This window comes from Cryptomeria japonica, chromosome 5 (assembly GCF_030272615.1).
Source record: "Cryptomeria japonica chromosome 5, Sugi_1.0, whole genome shotgun sequence".
NCBI classification, from domain to species: domain Eukaryota; kingdom Viridiplantae; phylum Streptophyta; class Pinopsida; order Cupressales; family Cupressaceae; genus Cryptomeria; species Cryptomeria japonica.
This window is the reverse complement of record NC_081409.1, coordinates 736,511,760-736,529,617: the sequence shown is the minus strand read 5'-3', so window position 1 is coordinate 736,529,617 and position 17,858 is coordinate 736,511,760. Positions and strand designations below refer to the sequence as shown.

General features: G+C 35.6%; 1 protein-coding gene across 1 annotated transcript in view; it reads right to left on the bottom strand.

Annotated features, from left to right (window-relative positions):
* Positions 1 to 17,858, bottom strand: part of LOC131028762 (phosphatidylinositol/phosphatidylcholine transfer protein SFH12) — a 150,355-nt gene that overhangs the window by 65,135 nt on the left and 67,362 nt on the right. The window contains exon 5 of the mRNA XM_057959100.2: positions 14,576 to 14,842. Coding sequence (XP_057815083.2) covers positions 14,576 to 14,842 — 267 coding nt within the window. The remainder of the gene's footprint in view (positions 1 to 14,575; positions 14,843 to 17,858) is intronic.

Below are 17,858 nucleotides of genomic sequence, written 5' to 3'. Positions count from 1 at the left end.
CGGCTCAGAAGAGTAATAGTATCACCGATCTCATTCTTGAAATCAGATTGATATAACTTTGCCCATCTGGTAAGTGCAGTGCGAGGTTCATGAATCCATTTGTTGATATGACTCTTACAGTCTTTCTCCCTTTTGGCAAAGTATTCAACTGCACTTTGCTTGGAGATCTCTATATAAATGGTTTCAGAAGGTATTTTGAAAACCCTCTCTATAGCTTCTCCATCCACGCGAATGATCACTTCTCCATCATCATTTTTAATAACTCGTGTCTCTTTATCAAAATGATGAGCACATGCTAGAACAAATTCCGGTTCTAGGGCAGCAACTCGAAAGGATGCGGCATGATGGATATGGATGTCCAGCAACCGTTGCATATCCCCCTCCTCCGGATCTTCAATCCTTTGTATGAATTCGGACATGTCAACATGCCCTATCTCAATATCCTTAATATGATCAAGGGAGGAGGAAACCTGTGACTGCGGAACTTCATTTTGGTATTTATCATACCTATATTTCATCTTTTTTGGAGTGGGAGATGATGATACATTTGTCATCTGGAAACAACTAGGAATGCTGCAATGTAAATCCAAGAGTATCAAGGCAACATCAAAGTCAGTACCTTCAAACATTTTCATTCCTCCAAATGGGAAAGTTCAGCTTTCGTACTTTGCCTTTGTGAGAGGAAATATAAGAGGTGGAAAAATAAGCTTTTGACTTATTTCGGGTTTTGAAACATGTTTTGCAAGTACACAAGAGGGAAGTACACACGTGCAATCGGGTTTCCAAATTCCGAATGCAATTATACTTGCAAAACACGAAGCATGAATAAATGAAAGGAGAATGAATTTTCAGTTTGGAAGTTGGGAAGAACACATTTGCAATTGGTTTTCTAAATCCAAATGCAAACCTATTTACAAACTGAAAATTGAAGGAATGGACGAAAAAAGGTATTTAGGCATGCGGGAAATGACGAAGATGATGAGTACGGATGAGGGAATTGGAAGCAGATAGGTAAAAATGAATTTCGGGAAGATCACTTGGAACTTTGTCATGCCAAAATGGGAAGAACTTTCAACTTGCAATCCGGATTTCAAAACCCGAAATTGGGAAGAACTTGATTTTTTCGTCATTGAAACTTGATTTTTGGACTAAAGAAGGTTAAGTATTTGTCCAAAAAGGAAAGAACACATCTTGAGGTAGAACTTTTCACACTTGCAAATTTCTTTGTAAATTGGGAAAATTGCAAATTGGGAAGAGCACATCTTTCTTATCTTGAAACTTGATTTTTTGGACAAAAGAAGGTTAAGTCTTTGTTCAAAAAGGGGAAGAACACAATTTTTCCTCTTACTTGCAATTGGGTTTCTAAAACCCGAATGCAAGTAAAGAAGGAGAATTACAAAGGGGAAGAACAACTTTACTTTACAAATTTCTTTGTAAAATGGGGAATTTCCTCTCATAAACCCATTATGAACATGAACAAAACTAAAACTAAACAAGAAAAAGCAAGGAAAGAAATAAGAAAGAAATACAAAAATATTACCTTGCAAGGTTGAGAAGAAATCCAAACTTGGAAAATCAACCCAACATGGAAGATGATGCCCTTTAAATAGAATTTACACAAAGGGAAAAACTTAGCCACGCATTGTGACAAAAGCAAAACCGATTTGCTATAAAAATGCCACGTAAAAATGCCAAGGAGATGGTTCAAAACTGATTTCTTTCATCATTAAATACAATACTAAGCAAAAATGATTTAGGATTGAAAGCATACCTCTTAGGCGAAGAATGTGCAAAACAGCAAAACACATGACTAGTTTTTAAGGCCTTTTTTGCAAATCCAAAACCAAAAATGCACATAAAATGGTTTGATAAATGCTTAGAATCCAATGCATTTATGGTTGAGCCAAAAATGCCTTAGGAATAGATGGATTCAATCCCCCAAACCATGGCAAATAGCATAAATGCAAGATTCAGAAAAAACGCTTTGAAGAAGACAAATGGCGAAAAAAAGGTTTAATGAATGCGTGGAAAATGGGTTTGAATCCTTCAAAGTTGCAGCAAATCCACACTTGGAAGGAATCCCTACATTTCCTCCAAAAAATTCGAACCCAAATCAGCTTGCAATGGCATGGAAGAATTTCGGGTTTTGGAAACAAAACAAGTAGTTTTTCAAAATGTTCATATTTTTGCCTCTAAGGCCAATTTCGAGTTTTAGAAAAGAAATTACAAGTTAAATTACTTGTAATAGGGAAATAGAATTCCCTTTACAAGTGATTTCACTTAAAACATGTAAAGGGGTTTTAAAATCCCATTTACAAGTTTTATTTTAACTTTATAAAAATAACTTTAAGTTATAAAGACATGTAAAGGGGTTTTAAAATCACATTTACAAGTTTTATTTTAACTTAAAGTCAAACTACTGGTAATGGGGGTTTTAAAACCCTCATTACAAGTTTTATAAAAACTTGCAGTTGGAGAAAAATTCCCCTACAAGCCTAAAAGCTTCAAGGGGGTTTTGAAAAACAAATTACCAGTTACTGGTAATTATCGAAAAATTCCCCTACATTGAAGCAAAAACATAGCTAATGGACTCGAAACACGACGAAATTCGAAACGTAGCTTGGGGATGGATCAATGATCAATCCAATCCAAGGATGGGACGAATTTCTGCCTCGGAAAGCGTGTCATAGAGTAAAAAATTTCATTTTTTAACAAAAATTTCTATATGATAGTCCAATTTTTGAAATCAAAAATTGAGGACAACAATCAAATCATTTTATCTCTTTCATATATCCTATTTGGATCACTCAGTTGAGTAATTGACCTTGTGTCAAACCGGTTGCATATATATCAGGATCGATATCAGGAAGAACACGATTGTTGCATGCATATCAAGACAAATCAGGAACAGCATTATATCGCTATAAGCGGGACCATACATACTTGCATATCCATAATGATATATCAAGAGCAGCAGAACATTCTATCGCTGTAAGCGATAGTTGAAAGATAATTGCACATATTTAAGGACCAAGATCAGATACCTCAATAGCAGTATTGAAGACATTTGTAAGTTTATATCAATAAATCAGGAATAGCATCTCAACCATCACTATAAGCAACTGGGGAGACAATTCAGATTAAAGATCATCCTTGCATAGTTCTTATCAGTCATATCAGAGATAGCAAAGATAATTTTAATATTGTTGCATTGCACTAAGTGCAGATATAGTGATCAAAATCATCTTGCATATACCTAAGTGTTGAATCAGAGAAAGCAGATATCAATTGTGTAACATAAGGACAAATCTTTTAGAAGTGCTATCATAGACTATTATTATTGCAATCAATTAAATTCAATCATTATAATTTAAGTGTTATTAGAGAATATGTGGAAAGAAGTCTCTCCCAATTGATTTGCAAATCAGTTGTTCCCTAATTTCCTAAACAATAACATAAGGGGACATTACAAGTGGTATCAAAGCATTACAATTTGGGGGTTATATCGCATTGTTCCTAAAACGGGACATTACATTCCCCTTCTCTTGGCCTTGAAATTTAATGAACTGTCTTTTTCCCATAATGTATGAATATTTCAGTGGTTTGTAGTCTTCCAATTAAATCCCAAGTGATCAAATCCGTTTGAACTTTGGTTTGCAAAGTCAATCCCGATTTGGAGTAATGCTACATGATCAAAAAAGACTTATGTTCTCTAAATTCATTATTTATGCATTTCACGTATTATTTAAGTTTATTTTGTGTATTTATGTACTTTTAATTCACAAGTTTTGTTGAGTCTGAATTTGAGTCAAAGTTTTGGGCTCCCAAGTACAAGTTTTTGAACCATGAAAGCATCTATCACCCACCATCCAACTAACCAATCCTATATGCCCATGTAGCAAGACTTAATACAAAACATCAATCTACAACAAAATTATTGCATAAGTAGATTATTGATACTTAAACTAAGATCTAAAATATGTTGTGTGTTCTCCTCATTCTTGAATTTTCAAAAATGTGACAACCCCTACAAATGTTTGCTTAAAATGTGTTATTTTTGTCTCAGGGGCACATTTTACGAGTTAAAAAACTCACGTTTGTTAGTGTCAAATCATTGGGGGTGTCTTTGCCATCATTGTCCAAGTTTTGGGGAGTTTTGGTCTTCATTTTCCTATCTTTTTCTATAATTTCGGGTTTCAGAGAAGTCAGTGCAGGTTGAAGATTTTACTCTTAAGGCACACTTCCCTAGGCAAAAATTTTGCTTCTTGTTGAACTGGACTGATCTTTGGTTCATCCTCGATCCGCGTTTCAATTTCATTGTGTTTCGAATTCATTTGTTATGTCTTTTCTTCAAAATCAGGTTTTTTCCTCCTGACTGCAAGTGGGAAATTCTCTTTCTTTTGCAAGATAGGAGTTTTCTTTTGTTTTTGTGTTGTAGGGGTTTTTTCAAGCAATTATAAGTGAACTTTATTAAAGACTTGTAACTTATAACTTGTTTTTTATTTCCCATTTCCCCTTTTTGTCTTTTAAGTTGTTTGTAGGAACTTATTGGACAAATTACAAGTGAATTTAAAAATACAAGTTTAATGAGAACTTGTAAGTTCTCATAAAAGTTCCTACTTTGTGCTTTTAGTTGTAATAAGGGTTTTATTTCCCTATTACAAATCTTTTTAAGTTTTTAAAGTCTTTTTATGTCTTATGTCTTAAGTTGTAATGGGGATTTTATTTCCCTATTACAAGTTTTTATGTTTTATTGTTTTAAGTTGTAATAGGGATTTTATTTCCCTATTACAAATCATTTTGCTCTTTATTTTTGTGCTTTTGTTCCCTAGAAACCCAAATTTGCTCAAGTGAAGGAAAAAGTGATGCAATTTAAAACTTGTAAAGGGATTTTAGAAATCCGATTGCATCTTTGGAGGGCACGTTTTGCTTGAAGTTGGAGAGGAAGAATCCGATCTGCATTCTTGCTCTCACAAATCCGATTTTTGTGGCATTCTTCCCTTGAATCCATCCCACATTCTTGCTATGCTGCTGGAAATCGTTCATGGTTGCCACATTTTTAGAGAAAATGGTTTTGGCATACACGTCTTGTATTCATGGAGACATTTTTGAATCCATTTTTGCTGGAGTTTTTGCCACGTTTTGGAGCTTGAAGTTCACCTTTGTTGCCACGTTTGCAACACGTTTTGCATCTTGCATTCAAAGCAAATTGTTTGGCACCAAACGTAAGTCTTCTTTCCAAGCTGTTTTTTTGTGGAATAAGTTAAATGCAAAACCAATTAGTTTGCTGCATGGGATACCAACGTGGTCGCTTTTTCATCTATTTATAGAGCATTTCAGTTCTTCCCAAGCTCATTTGTTTTGGTCTAGGGCATTCTTCAAGCAAGGTTCATTCAATGCAAGTTGTAAATGTGCAAGATTTTCCCCCTTTTCATTTTTCCTATTTACTAGTATTTGGGTTTTCAAAACCCAATTACAAGTACATGTGGTAATGTTGACCTTCCCCCTTTGGTAAAAACAGTTAATCTTCTCTATACAAAAACACAAATGTTGAAGAATTGCCATGAGACTCATTCATTTGATTTCGGGTTTTACAAATCTGAATAGAAGTTGAAGTTTTTCCCTTTTTCCAAGTTGTCAAGCTGAAAATATTCCTTCCCATACATGTACATGGTCATTCCTTCCATCTTCTCCTTTATGTCAAAATCACTTTATAACCATTTCATCCATTCATTTCACTTTCATTCATTTTTTCCATTTCAAGTCTACTTGCAGTCGGAATTTTAAAACCCGACTGCAATTGTGTCTTCACTTGCAATCAGCCTTCCAAAACCCGAAATTGGTCCAAAATGCACTCAAAAACACTGGAAAATGAGTCTTAGAGGTCCAATTACAAGTCCAAACTTGTAGTTACCCATTACACATATGAAGTTGTGTTGTCCTCATTTTTCTTTCCAAAAATGAAGGGCCATTACATAATTTTTTGTGAAAATATGAAAAAAATTACTCTATGGCATGCTTCCCAAGGCAGAATTTCGACTAATCCTTGGACTGGCTTAATCCTCGGTCCATCCTCGAACTACGTTCGAATTTCGTCAAATTCTGGGATCGTTTGCTATGTCTTTCTTTCAATTTCAGGTTTTAAAATCCCGACTGCAGGTGGAGAATTTTCTTCAAACTGCAAGTTTTAATGATATCCATTGTTTTGGTCCTTGTAGGGGAATTTTTAGCTTATTACTACTTGTAATTTATTTTAAATTTCCCCTTTGTTGTTTTTATTATTTTTATTGTTTTTTTGGTTTTTCTTAGTTAAAATAGGGATTTTTTGGCTAAGTTACGAGTAAACTTGTAGTTCTCTCCAAAAACCCCTACTCTAATGGTTTTTAAATGTAATAGGGATTTTAAACCCCTATTACATATGTGCAAGTAAGTTATAACTTGTTGTAGGGGTTTTATTTCCCCTTTACAAGTGAGTAAAACTTGCATCTCTCTCCAAAAATCCCGATTTTGCCTTGCAAGTGAAAAAGTGATAATTTTAAACTTGCACTTTGGTCTAAAAAACCCGATTTTACACATAAAGTGCATTTTTGATAATTTTAAACTTGCAATTCATTCCCAAAAACCCAAATTTCGCTTTGTAAGTGAAAAAGTGCAAATTCGAACTTGGCATATCTTCTCTAAAACCAGATTTTCACATGTATGTGCAAATTCGAACTTGTTTTTGTCTCCAAAAAACCCGATTTTCAGTTGGAAGCAAATTTGTTGAAGTTTTCAAGCAATTTTTGTGGAGATCTTCTAGGAAGGAGAGGCGTTTTGGATCTCACCCCATTCTTATGCATTTGAAAACTCTTATCACGCCATTTGGGGTTTGCATTTAATGGTTTTTTGGTCCAAATCAGCAACCACGTGTTTCCAAAATGCCACATTTTGGGGGATCAAGACTTCATGAAGCTGCAATCTCCTAGTTCATTTTTACCTCTCTTACCTGGGCATGGAGTTTGTCATAAGTTTTCAGTCATTTAATGAGCCATTCAAGAAGCATTTGTTGCCACATTTTTTCCACGTGACCCTCCTTTGGCTACGTATTGGAAGGATTTAATGCCATTTCTTCATTTCCTCCTTGGGCATTTGGCTTTGACACTTTCATACATGGTATTTCCCTAAGGATTTGGCCCTATTTTCTTGCATCTATAACCACGTTTTTGCAACTAAAAACGTTTTTCCAAAAATGTGGCAAGGGTTTGGGGTTTGCGGTTTGCTTCTATTTATTGGATACTCTTCTTCATTCCAAGTTTGATTGCATTTTTGGAGAAGCATTTTCAGTTTGAAGCAAGGTATGTTCTCCTTTCTTTCTTGTTTCTTTTTATTATTTTCTTGTTTTCTTAGCTTACCTTCTTAGTTGCATTTTTGTAAATATGTTGTTCTTCCCCCAAAAATCGTTTTTTGTGAGAAAGATCTTCCCCTTGGTATGCAATTTTTGAATCGCATTGTTCTTCCTCATTTTCCCTCTTTACTTGTATTCGGGATTTTAAATCCCGATTACAAGTTGGCTGGAAATTTTTGTTCTTCCCTTACGATTAAGGAATTTAACCATTTTTTGGTTAAAATTCCAAGTTGAAAAGATGTGAAATACCCCCCCCTTTCAAAATCGGGTTTTAAAAACCGGATTACATGTTGAAAAGTTCTTCCCATTCACATGAAAATGACATTCCTGGATTTTCCCATTTCTGTCCATTCATGTTTCTCATATTTGTACTTTCCATTTCCATCATTTTTTGCAAGTCAAATTCACATTTTCCATCCATTTCTCCATTTGCAAATTTACAAGTGTACTTGCATTCGGGTTTTAAAACCCCGATTGCATGTATGTTCTTTCCAACTTGTATACTTGCAAAAATTTTCCCAAGATCCGAAATTGGTCAAAGTCAAGATTTTTCCATTTCCATATATTTCCCCTCTTCCTCTCACAAAATCGTGAAATTCAAGAATCGAAGTTTTTCCCATTTGAAGGCGGAAGAATGTTGTTTGCAGCTGATTATGATGTTGCCTTAACTCTTTTAAGTCTTAATCACAGTATTCCAGGTTTCCAATCCATGTCAGATTTGTCGGCATCTCCAGTTCCAAAAAAGATGAAGTACAAATATGACAAATATCAAAACGAGGTTGCACCTTCTCAGGTTTCTTCCCCTTTGGATCGTATCAGGGACATGGAAATAGGGCACATGGATATGTCAGAATTTGTCAAGAGGGTGGAAGATCCACAAGATAATAACATGCAGCGGCTGTTGGACAGCCATGTCCATCATGCATCTTCTTTCCCGGTGGCTGCCATAGAACCTGAATTTGTTCTCGCCTGCGCCCATCATTTCGACAAAGAGAAAAGAGTCATCAAAAATGATGATGGCGAAGCTATAATCCGTCTTGATGTAGATACGATCGAGAAGGTCTTCAGAATACCTCCTGCACCTGTTTACATGGAAATCTCCAAAGAAAGTGCAGCAGAGTATTACGTGAAGAGGGAAAAAGATTGCAAGCGACATATCAACAAGTGGATCCAAGAGCCACGAGCCTCCTTCTCAAGATGGGCAAAGTTGTACCGCTGCGATTTCAAATGGGAGATAGCAGACACCGTAACCCTTCTCAACAGGATAATGGGTCTTGAGCATTCTAATGTCTTTGAGTTGTGGATGTACCAGTTCATCATGTTCATAAGACAATTGCATCATATATCATGGGGAGAAGCCATCAGCGATGCCTTGTGTGAACAATTTGCAGCAGTCCCTTCCACCATGACCTTTTACATGAACTCATACTTGGTATATTTGGCAACATCACTTAGACACTTTCCAGGTCTTTCTACCAAGGGTGATCTCTCACTTATACCAGTTTGGGAGTACTATGACCAGTTGCCTTTGAGACTCAGCAGACTGCATTTCAGAAGAGTCCAAGAAGCATTCTTTGGATATTTCATGTGTCAGTTTGATAGAAATCTCAAGAACAAAAGAGTATTTCATGTGTTTGTTTCTGCAATTCCCCACCTTCACCTATATGAGGATCGGATGTTATAGTGGTCAGCCATATATGCTTCCTAGATACCCAACTGACAGGATCATTCTTATGGAGTTGGGAAGACAGATCATGGCTGTCCACACTCATCAGTCTGCTAGGCACAAGGTTGGAATGGGGATCTCTACCACAAACCCATTGAAAATTGGCCGGTATTCCCTTATCACATCTGTGAAAGCTAGGGCCATGGAGACTAAAATGCAAGAAATCAAGCTCAAAAGGTTTAAACCTAGAGCTGATTTTGATTACAAGGGTATGAAGGAGAAGATCAAGAAATCCTTTGTGCACGTGCATCGCATTGAAGACATTTGGGTAGATCTACGCACCGAAGTTGAAGTTTTAAAGATGGATTACTGCAGGCTCACTGTTGAGTAAATTGTTGATTTCAACTTGGTGGATATCCCACAAGGAATGATTGATGATGGGCACATACTTGATCCTGAATACATTTCACGGAATGTTGAGGAAGTTCCACTTCCTTTGATCTTATGGTCACACAAAGAGTGCATATCCATCCTCGAGAGATTTCAACCCATCTTGGCTAACACCAACGCATGGCTGAAAAGTAATGTTGTTAGACTTATAAAAATCAAGGTTGGAAAAGAAGATGATTCTACGGACCCTCTTGGACGTAAGTCTGAGATTCAAGTTGACAACAGAGAAGGTGCATCGTCTTCAAGCACAAGGATCAAGTTGCGGGTTAGTGGCACAGTAGTGCTTCCTCCTAAGGAAACAACGGTTCGTGGGAAGGAAAAATCACGATTTCATGTTCAGATGGTTGATCTAGATAATCCAGAAGAGGGGCAGCAATCTGATGATGCTCCTAAGTCTCCAGTTTCCAACTCGCCTCATGAGATCATTCCCCCAGTTTCCATTGAGACACCTCTTTCTCCCCCTGATTTGCTTGTGAATGAATCTCCTCAGAATGTCATTCCCATTTCAGCGTACGAACCACCTCCTGCTCATCAACAAGAGAGTGTGTTGGAAGTTCCTGAGGATATTCCTACTTGCATCCAGCTATCAGAAATCGATACTTCCACTTCTAATTTTGAAGAGTTTATGGGGCAATCTACATGCCCATTGATAACTGAGCAAACCGTGGTCGCTGTCCAAACAGATATTCCTCCCAAGGTGACCACAGTGATTCAAACAGAAACTACTTCTCCTTTGCCTATAGCCGCTACTGGAGGGGAGTTGATGACTTTACCTCCATGGCTCAGCTCTTTTACTCCAAAAAGGAAGACGCAAGAAATCTCACCTGACGCCTTCGATTATCAGCAACTAAAACAGTCCAAATCCAAAGTTGCTAAGAAGGCCAAAACTATCTCCAGAGTAACTGTTGACAGCAACAAGATGAAGGTAGCTGAAATTGTGGAACCTATTGCAGATAAGCCACTTGAAGAAATGTCAGATGCTGATTATAAGGTTACAAGGATAGAGTTGGGCAAACAAACACATGAGGTCATTAAACATGATGCTCAGTTTTCCGTACCTTCGTTGGTACAAAGGTGTGATGAGCTTCTAGCAAAGAAAGAAAAGCTAGAAGAGGAAAACCGACAACTTATGGCAGTCATTCATAGAATCACAAAACCTGCTGCTGAAGAGAGTAACTCCATAGGTTCTTTTGGTTCCCAAGAATCAATTCATGGAGTGGAAAGGGCTACTCAGAAGGTACAAGCATTGGATTCCTGAGTTGATCAGCTTCATGATCTATGTTCACAGGTAATGAAAGACATTTTTCAGATGATGTCTAAGTTAGAGACCATTGAGGAAAAACTGGATCAGACTTCTGATACTTTCAAAAAGAATCTGGAAAGTGTTGAAGAAAGCTTGGCAATTTGGCGTACCATGCCTCAACAACAGTTGAGTGTTCTACAGGAGCATGCCATCATTTATTCTAGGGTCATGTACTTGGAGTTTCAAGAGCTTTTGTAAAACAAGGCCCTTGTTCTTAAATCCCTCATTGAGGAGATCGGTGATGCAACAAGATTCTGGGGTGAAGTTTTCCGAGATATTGTTTCATATTGTGAAAGGGCCACTTGCAACATAGTAAGTCAGGATGGAGAGCTGATTCCAGAGGAAGAAGTTCTTGCTGATTTACAGATGAGGATTCACAATGAATGCAGGAGCGAACAATTCTCGGCCACTTCTATTCAAATATTGATGAAACACCTGCATGAAATCCAGTCCATCCTGGATAAAAACAACTCTGTGCTCCTCCGATGTCATGACACTATTGTGAAGACCATGGTTGTTGCCAAGAACACCCATGAACCGAATCCCGAGGAACTACAAATGAGCATTCAGAAGTTTAAAGGATTCGTGTCTTCACGTGCTGCAACTTAAGTGTTTTTTAACACTTAGTTGTATTTTTCCACTTTTGTAATCTTTAGTTGTAATTTTGTTTTGACAAGTTACATGTAAAAGTGTTTTTGTAAATTGCAAGTTGACACATGACTTGCACTTTTGTAATTACATGTAAGGCAACTACAAGTTGTTTTCAGTTAGGACTGTAGTTGGAATAAGTCAAAGTTAGTTATTGAATAAGTCTAGGTGGTTGAGCGAATTTCTCAAGTTAGTTGGGATCCTCCCACCTTTTTCTCATGACTCCTCTCCTATAAATACTTGAGGGAGTCTATTGTAATTTTTATCTTTTTAAAAGCAAGCAAAAACTCTGTCAAATTTGTAGCAAAGAAGTCTTTGAGCTTTTATGTGTAAATTGAAAGATTGAAAGGAATAAGAAAGTTACTCAAGCTTTGAGTCTTTGTGCTACATTCTTGAGTTGGTGTTCCATATTTCCTTCTTTGCAAGTGTTTCTTTGAGAGCTTAATCGAATTTGATTTGCAGTCTTTGAGCTGCAAATATTGAAGATTAAATTAGTTAAGGTAGAAGTTCTATTGGAAGAAGCTATAAGCCTTTGCTCTTACACTTGTTCTCAAACAGAATTTAGAAGTAGATTGTGTGGGAAATAGCTAAGTCTTTGAGCTTACACTACTTCTCATTGTTTTAAAGAAGAAAAGAATAAGGTATTTCAGTCTTTGAACTGTCATAACTTGTCCTTTATAGCATTAGTGTAGAAAAGGGTAGATAGGACTTCATATAATCAAGTCTTTGAGCTTGATATTGTTGTCCTATCCCAAAGGAAGCGACGGAAGTCTTTGCGCTTTCAGGAAACTTCAATTCCTTTCTCTCGTTTCATTTGAAATTGGTTACTGTTGTTTATATTCAATCGCTATCCTTTTCTGTGAAGAGAAAAGGAGATTGTCTTTCTTGAAAGAAGAAGAAAGATTGTTGTCCCATCCCATTTTATTTTCAAAGTTGTAGTTAGATAGGGGGAGCCTTCCCTTAATTAGGAGAGTTTTACTCATGTGCTGTGGTTGAAACCACAATTTTGTATATTTCCCCAAGCGTACAAAATTTTCAACCAACAAGTTGCATGTTTATTCTCCACAATTGCGAGTTAATGCTCTTATTTTTCCACACATGTAATGCAGTTTCCAGAACCCGAAATTTACTTGTGAGCCCATTTTTGAATCAATTTATCCCTTCCCTTGTCAGTCTTGTTTGCACACACGATCTATCAAACCAACAAATCAAGACATGTGCATTGTTTTATAACAATATCATCTTGAATAAGGTGATATGGGTTCTTCATCTGTGAATAAAAGCAAAGATACAACAGCAATTCATGGATGCAAATTATAGAATGCTTTCAAGACAGAGATGGTCATAACATGAAAAGAGGAAGGCAGCCCTTTCCCTCTTGAAGAAATGGTACTACCCCAAGCATGTGAAAGGTTGGAGTTTGTTGGTTAAAGACACAAAGACTATCAATGGTGCAAATTCTTGTTCTAGTTCAAGATGTCATTTACCTCGATCACAGAGTATCTTCTAGCAACATGAAGATTTTCAAACAGAGGATGATGTAATTAGAGTCGTGTCTTCGAATGCATAGAATAGTTTCAATTGTGTATTTGTAATTTTTTTTGGACAAATTACATGTAAAAACAAGTTTTGTAATTGCAAGTGTTGCTTTCACATCCATTTTTGTAAAATGTAATTACATGTAAAGCAACTACAAGTTGAGTTAGATTAGGACTGTGGTTGGAATAAGTCATGGTGCTTGAGAGAATTTCTCAAGTTAGTTGGGATCCTCCCACCTTTTTCTCAAGGCTCCTCTCCTATAAATACTTGAGGGGGTCTATTGTAATTTTTATCTTTTGGCAATGCAACAAGACTCTGCCAGATTGTATGTACACTCTAAGACTTTCAGCTTAGTTGTAAATCAGATTGCAATCAATTAAAATAAGCAAATTACTTCCAAACTTTGTGTTGATTCAAGGTGTTATGTGACGACATTTTCTAGAGATTGATTGTGAGTTTTGAGGTGTTATACAAGAGGGATTCAAGCTCAATCTTGCGGACTTTGAGCCGCTTATTGTGTTGGAGTTTTAGATTGGTTATAAGATTTCATAATGCATACTTTGAGCTTCTTGTCACGTCTGAAACTATTGAAGGATGCTCAAGCAAATGGGTAACTTGCAGACTTTATGCTACTTTTATTTTCTATGTTTGTGCATAAGAGGTGCATCATGTGGTTAGACTTTGAGCTGCTACATACTGTGCTTAGTTACGAGAAAATCATCTACAAAGGTTGATAGGACAGTAGAAGTGTTGAAGACTTTGTGCTTTCATTACTGTTTTCCTATCCCGGGGAAGTGACGGAGGTCTTTGTTCTTTCATGGAAACTTTGCTTCCCTTTATGTTCCAAAAATCCTACAAATAAGTCACATTTCTGTATTTTCTGTTATTTATTTCCAATTGCTATTACTTTTCTGTGAAGAGAAAAGAGTATAGTTTTTCTTGAAAGAAGAAGAAAGACTGTTGTCCCACCCATATTAAATTAGTTTAGTTTGTAGATAGGGCGAGCCTTCCCTAAATTAGGAGAGTATCATACTCACACACTGTGGTTGAAACCACAATTTCGCACATCCCCCAGGTGTACAAAATTTTCAACCAACATTGTGGATGTTGATTGTAGATGGAATTGGATATATGTTATCTATTCGAGTTGGAAGAGGTGGCCTTATCCTATCTCATTCTTTTGGATATTTATAGCTTCCATGTAGTGTAAGTCTCAACAATCTGCAGGGCAAAAATAAACATTACAATAGTAACAATTACCATAAAGAAATTATTTCAAGCAATGTACAAAAAATGTCATTCTAAGATACTAATAATGGCATCACACAAACGATGAATCCCATATTCTGATATTATTCCTTCACAAATATGTTACATGCCTCAAACTAATATGGTTTAACCAAAAACTGAACTATTATCTACTAAAAATGGAAAATGAATCTAGGGCCTCTAAATTAATTGAAAAAAAATAAATTCATACACAAACATCTACTGATATGTACAGTGAACATCTAAATAACAATAGAAAAGCAGCCTAAAATTTTAAACATCGTGATATTGAAAAAATAGGCCAAGAAGAACGCACCACACCAGTAACATCCAAGATCGCAGTTGTTGAGTCTATATGTCTTTTTGCTGCTATTGAACAAGCAGGAAACCTAACCTTGAGACTTTTCTCCAACTCTTGCACATGATATTTCATATATCTTTCCATAGTGGTAATCCGCATCAATGCATTAGGATCTACCTTCCCTATCCTTTCAATGTAAACTGGCCTCCCATGCTTGTCAACTCCATGATAACCATGTGGATAGCACTTCTTTACTTCCTCCCATTCGGTGAAGATAAAATCCTGTGCTAAAGAAGAGATACCAATGAGTCTCTAAATGACCCTAAAGCTGCAAAAATTCTGGATAATTCAGCAAACATCAGATTACCTTACCAATTTTTTATTAATATTAAGCATCAACCAAAATAACAGGCATCTGAAATTAACTACTATTTGTTTTTCAATTTTTTTTTTTGCCAACAGCCAAACTAGACTAAAATTCACAGCATCATCCTGGACATTAGTTCTACCTAACCACATACAAACATCTTCCTTGGTTACTTTCTAAAACTTCAAAGTTATAAATTAGTACATCTTTTGAAAGCCAAACAGAAGTACATATAGCTTGTTCTTTTTCCTTTACATTTTACAAGATGTCCACTTTTGTGGGAAGCGGATGCTGTTTGTGATAGTTCAGACTGTTCCATGATTGATCATGTTGTTCAAGGGCATGTTGTTACAGTTGAAACAAACCATATAAATATAAATTCTGTAGGCATATATAAAAATAACTTTAGTTTTCATATAAATAACCATCAAGGTCCATTTCATATTCATGTTAAAGAGCTAAAGGCAATGTCGGAGTCAGATGAGAAATCACCCTATTTATTATGTCATTTTGCTGAAGCAATATAGCTGCTAGAGAAGATACATCACCAAAAGATTTAAATGTTCACAAATAAAATGCTGCAATGGAAGCGAACAGTCCACAAAAGGCAGCACTTGAGACTATTATTTAATCATCCATGAATGACAAAATTCCTGAAGTAGGTGTTATTAACTTAGCGATCTGGAATTCAGGAAGAAATCTTTCACTGTATGTAGCATTCAATACAGTGCCCATAGCAAATAGCATGCGTCTAAAGACAGTCAAAGAGTAAAATGAATATCCAAAAGAGTAAACTGAAATCTGTTGACATAAACAAGTTGAACATTTAGACACCAATGACCATAAAACAAATTTAAAAGACAAAATAAGAGAGTTATTAATGTAGAACAAAAAAGTAAACTCTGAAATGCTTGACATTTCCAATAAATACTTGTAAACAGTGGAGTCAGATAAATATTTGCGGTACTGGCATGTAATTGTTCATAATAAATGCATATAGATCAATAAAAGGTATGATCAAATAATGTATTGTGTACTCGTGTCTATTTAATAGAATGATTATATACCTGCTGATCGTTTGAAGTTGAAATGCAACTTGCAATATTGATTTGTGCATAAACTATTCTCTACTTATCTACGTTACCACATTTGGCAAAACTGCACATCGTATTGGATGCATCTGATTCAGGTCCAATTCCAGGAATAGGATGGCAACCCAAGTTCCCTATGCTTCCATACCCAGAAAAAAGTAGGCGAATAAAAAGCTAATGAAGTTAGAAAAGAATAAAACTGAATTCTTGGCCTGTCTAATCTTTGGATGGGTCTTATATTCAGTGCATGTGTTACCATTTAGTTCTGTAAGTTTTTTATACCACTTTTGTAAGGTGGGTAGACAAGAAGGCAAGGAAGCATGAGGGGTTAAAAATAGATGTAATACCTGCACGTTCGGCTCTGAAAATTTTATTTCTGTATATTTTTCAAAGTTTCTGATCCACAAGATTGAAATCAAGGCAGTCCAACAGAATGACCAGGAGCTCAATAAACTTTATAATGCCTTCATAGAAAAGGAAAATGGCTTTTACTAGACACCCTGATCCACTGGTTTATTAGATAGAATAAATTATAACATTATTTCTATAATAACTACTCCCTGGAATATAAATTAATTTATAGCTTATTTCTATATAGCATATACAAACATTAATATACTAGCAACATAATATTTTATTTTATTTTTATTGGTAGCCAAATCATTTTATTAATTTTAAAGGCCTAATACAACCCAGCTCACTAGAGGCACTGGTGGGAAAGAGCTGGGTAGAGAAAACCTCCAGTCTAGCCCCGAAAATAAAAAACTTAAGAGATTACATAGCATCCGCTTATCCTTACATGCGGACAATAGAGGAGCAATCAGGGATATTCACTAGCAACATAATATTACAATTCATATGCCAAGAATAATATAACATTAGATATAGACTATAGTTAATATTAATTATTGATTTATTAACTTGCAATATTATATTATAAGGTATTAATATATATAAGTAGTATAATAAGTAATTATATTAATACTTATTTATAGTTATATTTATATATTTATAATACTTATTTTTCATTATATTTAAATATTTATATTTATATTATAATTTCAATTCTATGTACACACATGTGCACACACACACAAACCTCACACCTAATACCCAACCCCATACCCAAACTAGCAACTTACAAAAATCGTGAACTCAGTCTTGCATCAAGTGCAATTTCTTGTCTTAGTATAAGCCTAGCTACCGTAGCTTTTTCTTCTATAAAGCTTGAATGCAAAGTAAAAGTTAGTGTAGTGTGTGAAGTTGTGTTGCCAACTAGAAATCCTAGAGATCAACAAGTACAACAATTGCATGTTAAACATTATATTTCAGCAGCAGAAGTACACTAAATCTTCTAAAGAATATTATTTACAATGCCAGGACCACGTATATAGAGCTACATAATCATTTCATTTTTCAACAGGTAAAAGATGGTGAGCTTGAATGATCCACTGTCCCACTCAAGTTCAGCTGGAAATATCTTCCGCAAAGCACTACTTAGAAATAAGTTTGTAAATTTTGAAGACATGATATATTATTGCTGCATTTCAGTTTAGAATGCTACTAGTGCAGGTTACAAAAATAATAGCCATATGGTTACATTGCAATCTTATAATACAATTATACTAACAATTAATGCCAGTGTTCACTGTTATATTAGCAGTAAATGTTGAATCGATCAATGTTATTAGACCCAAGCTATGTTCCAAATAAGATATATAATGAAATTATAGACAGTTAAGAACCAACTATAAATGTACTTTCAAATGTCGTAGTTTTCTTGAATGAATGAAACTTACATAATGTTATTTACTGCGACATGCTAGCATCTGTTTTATCG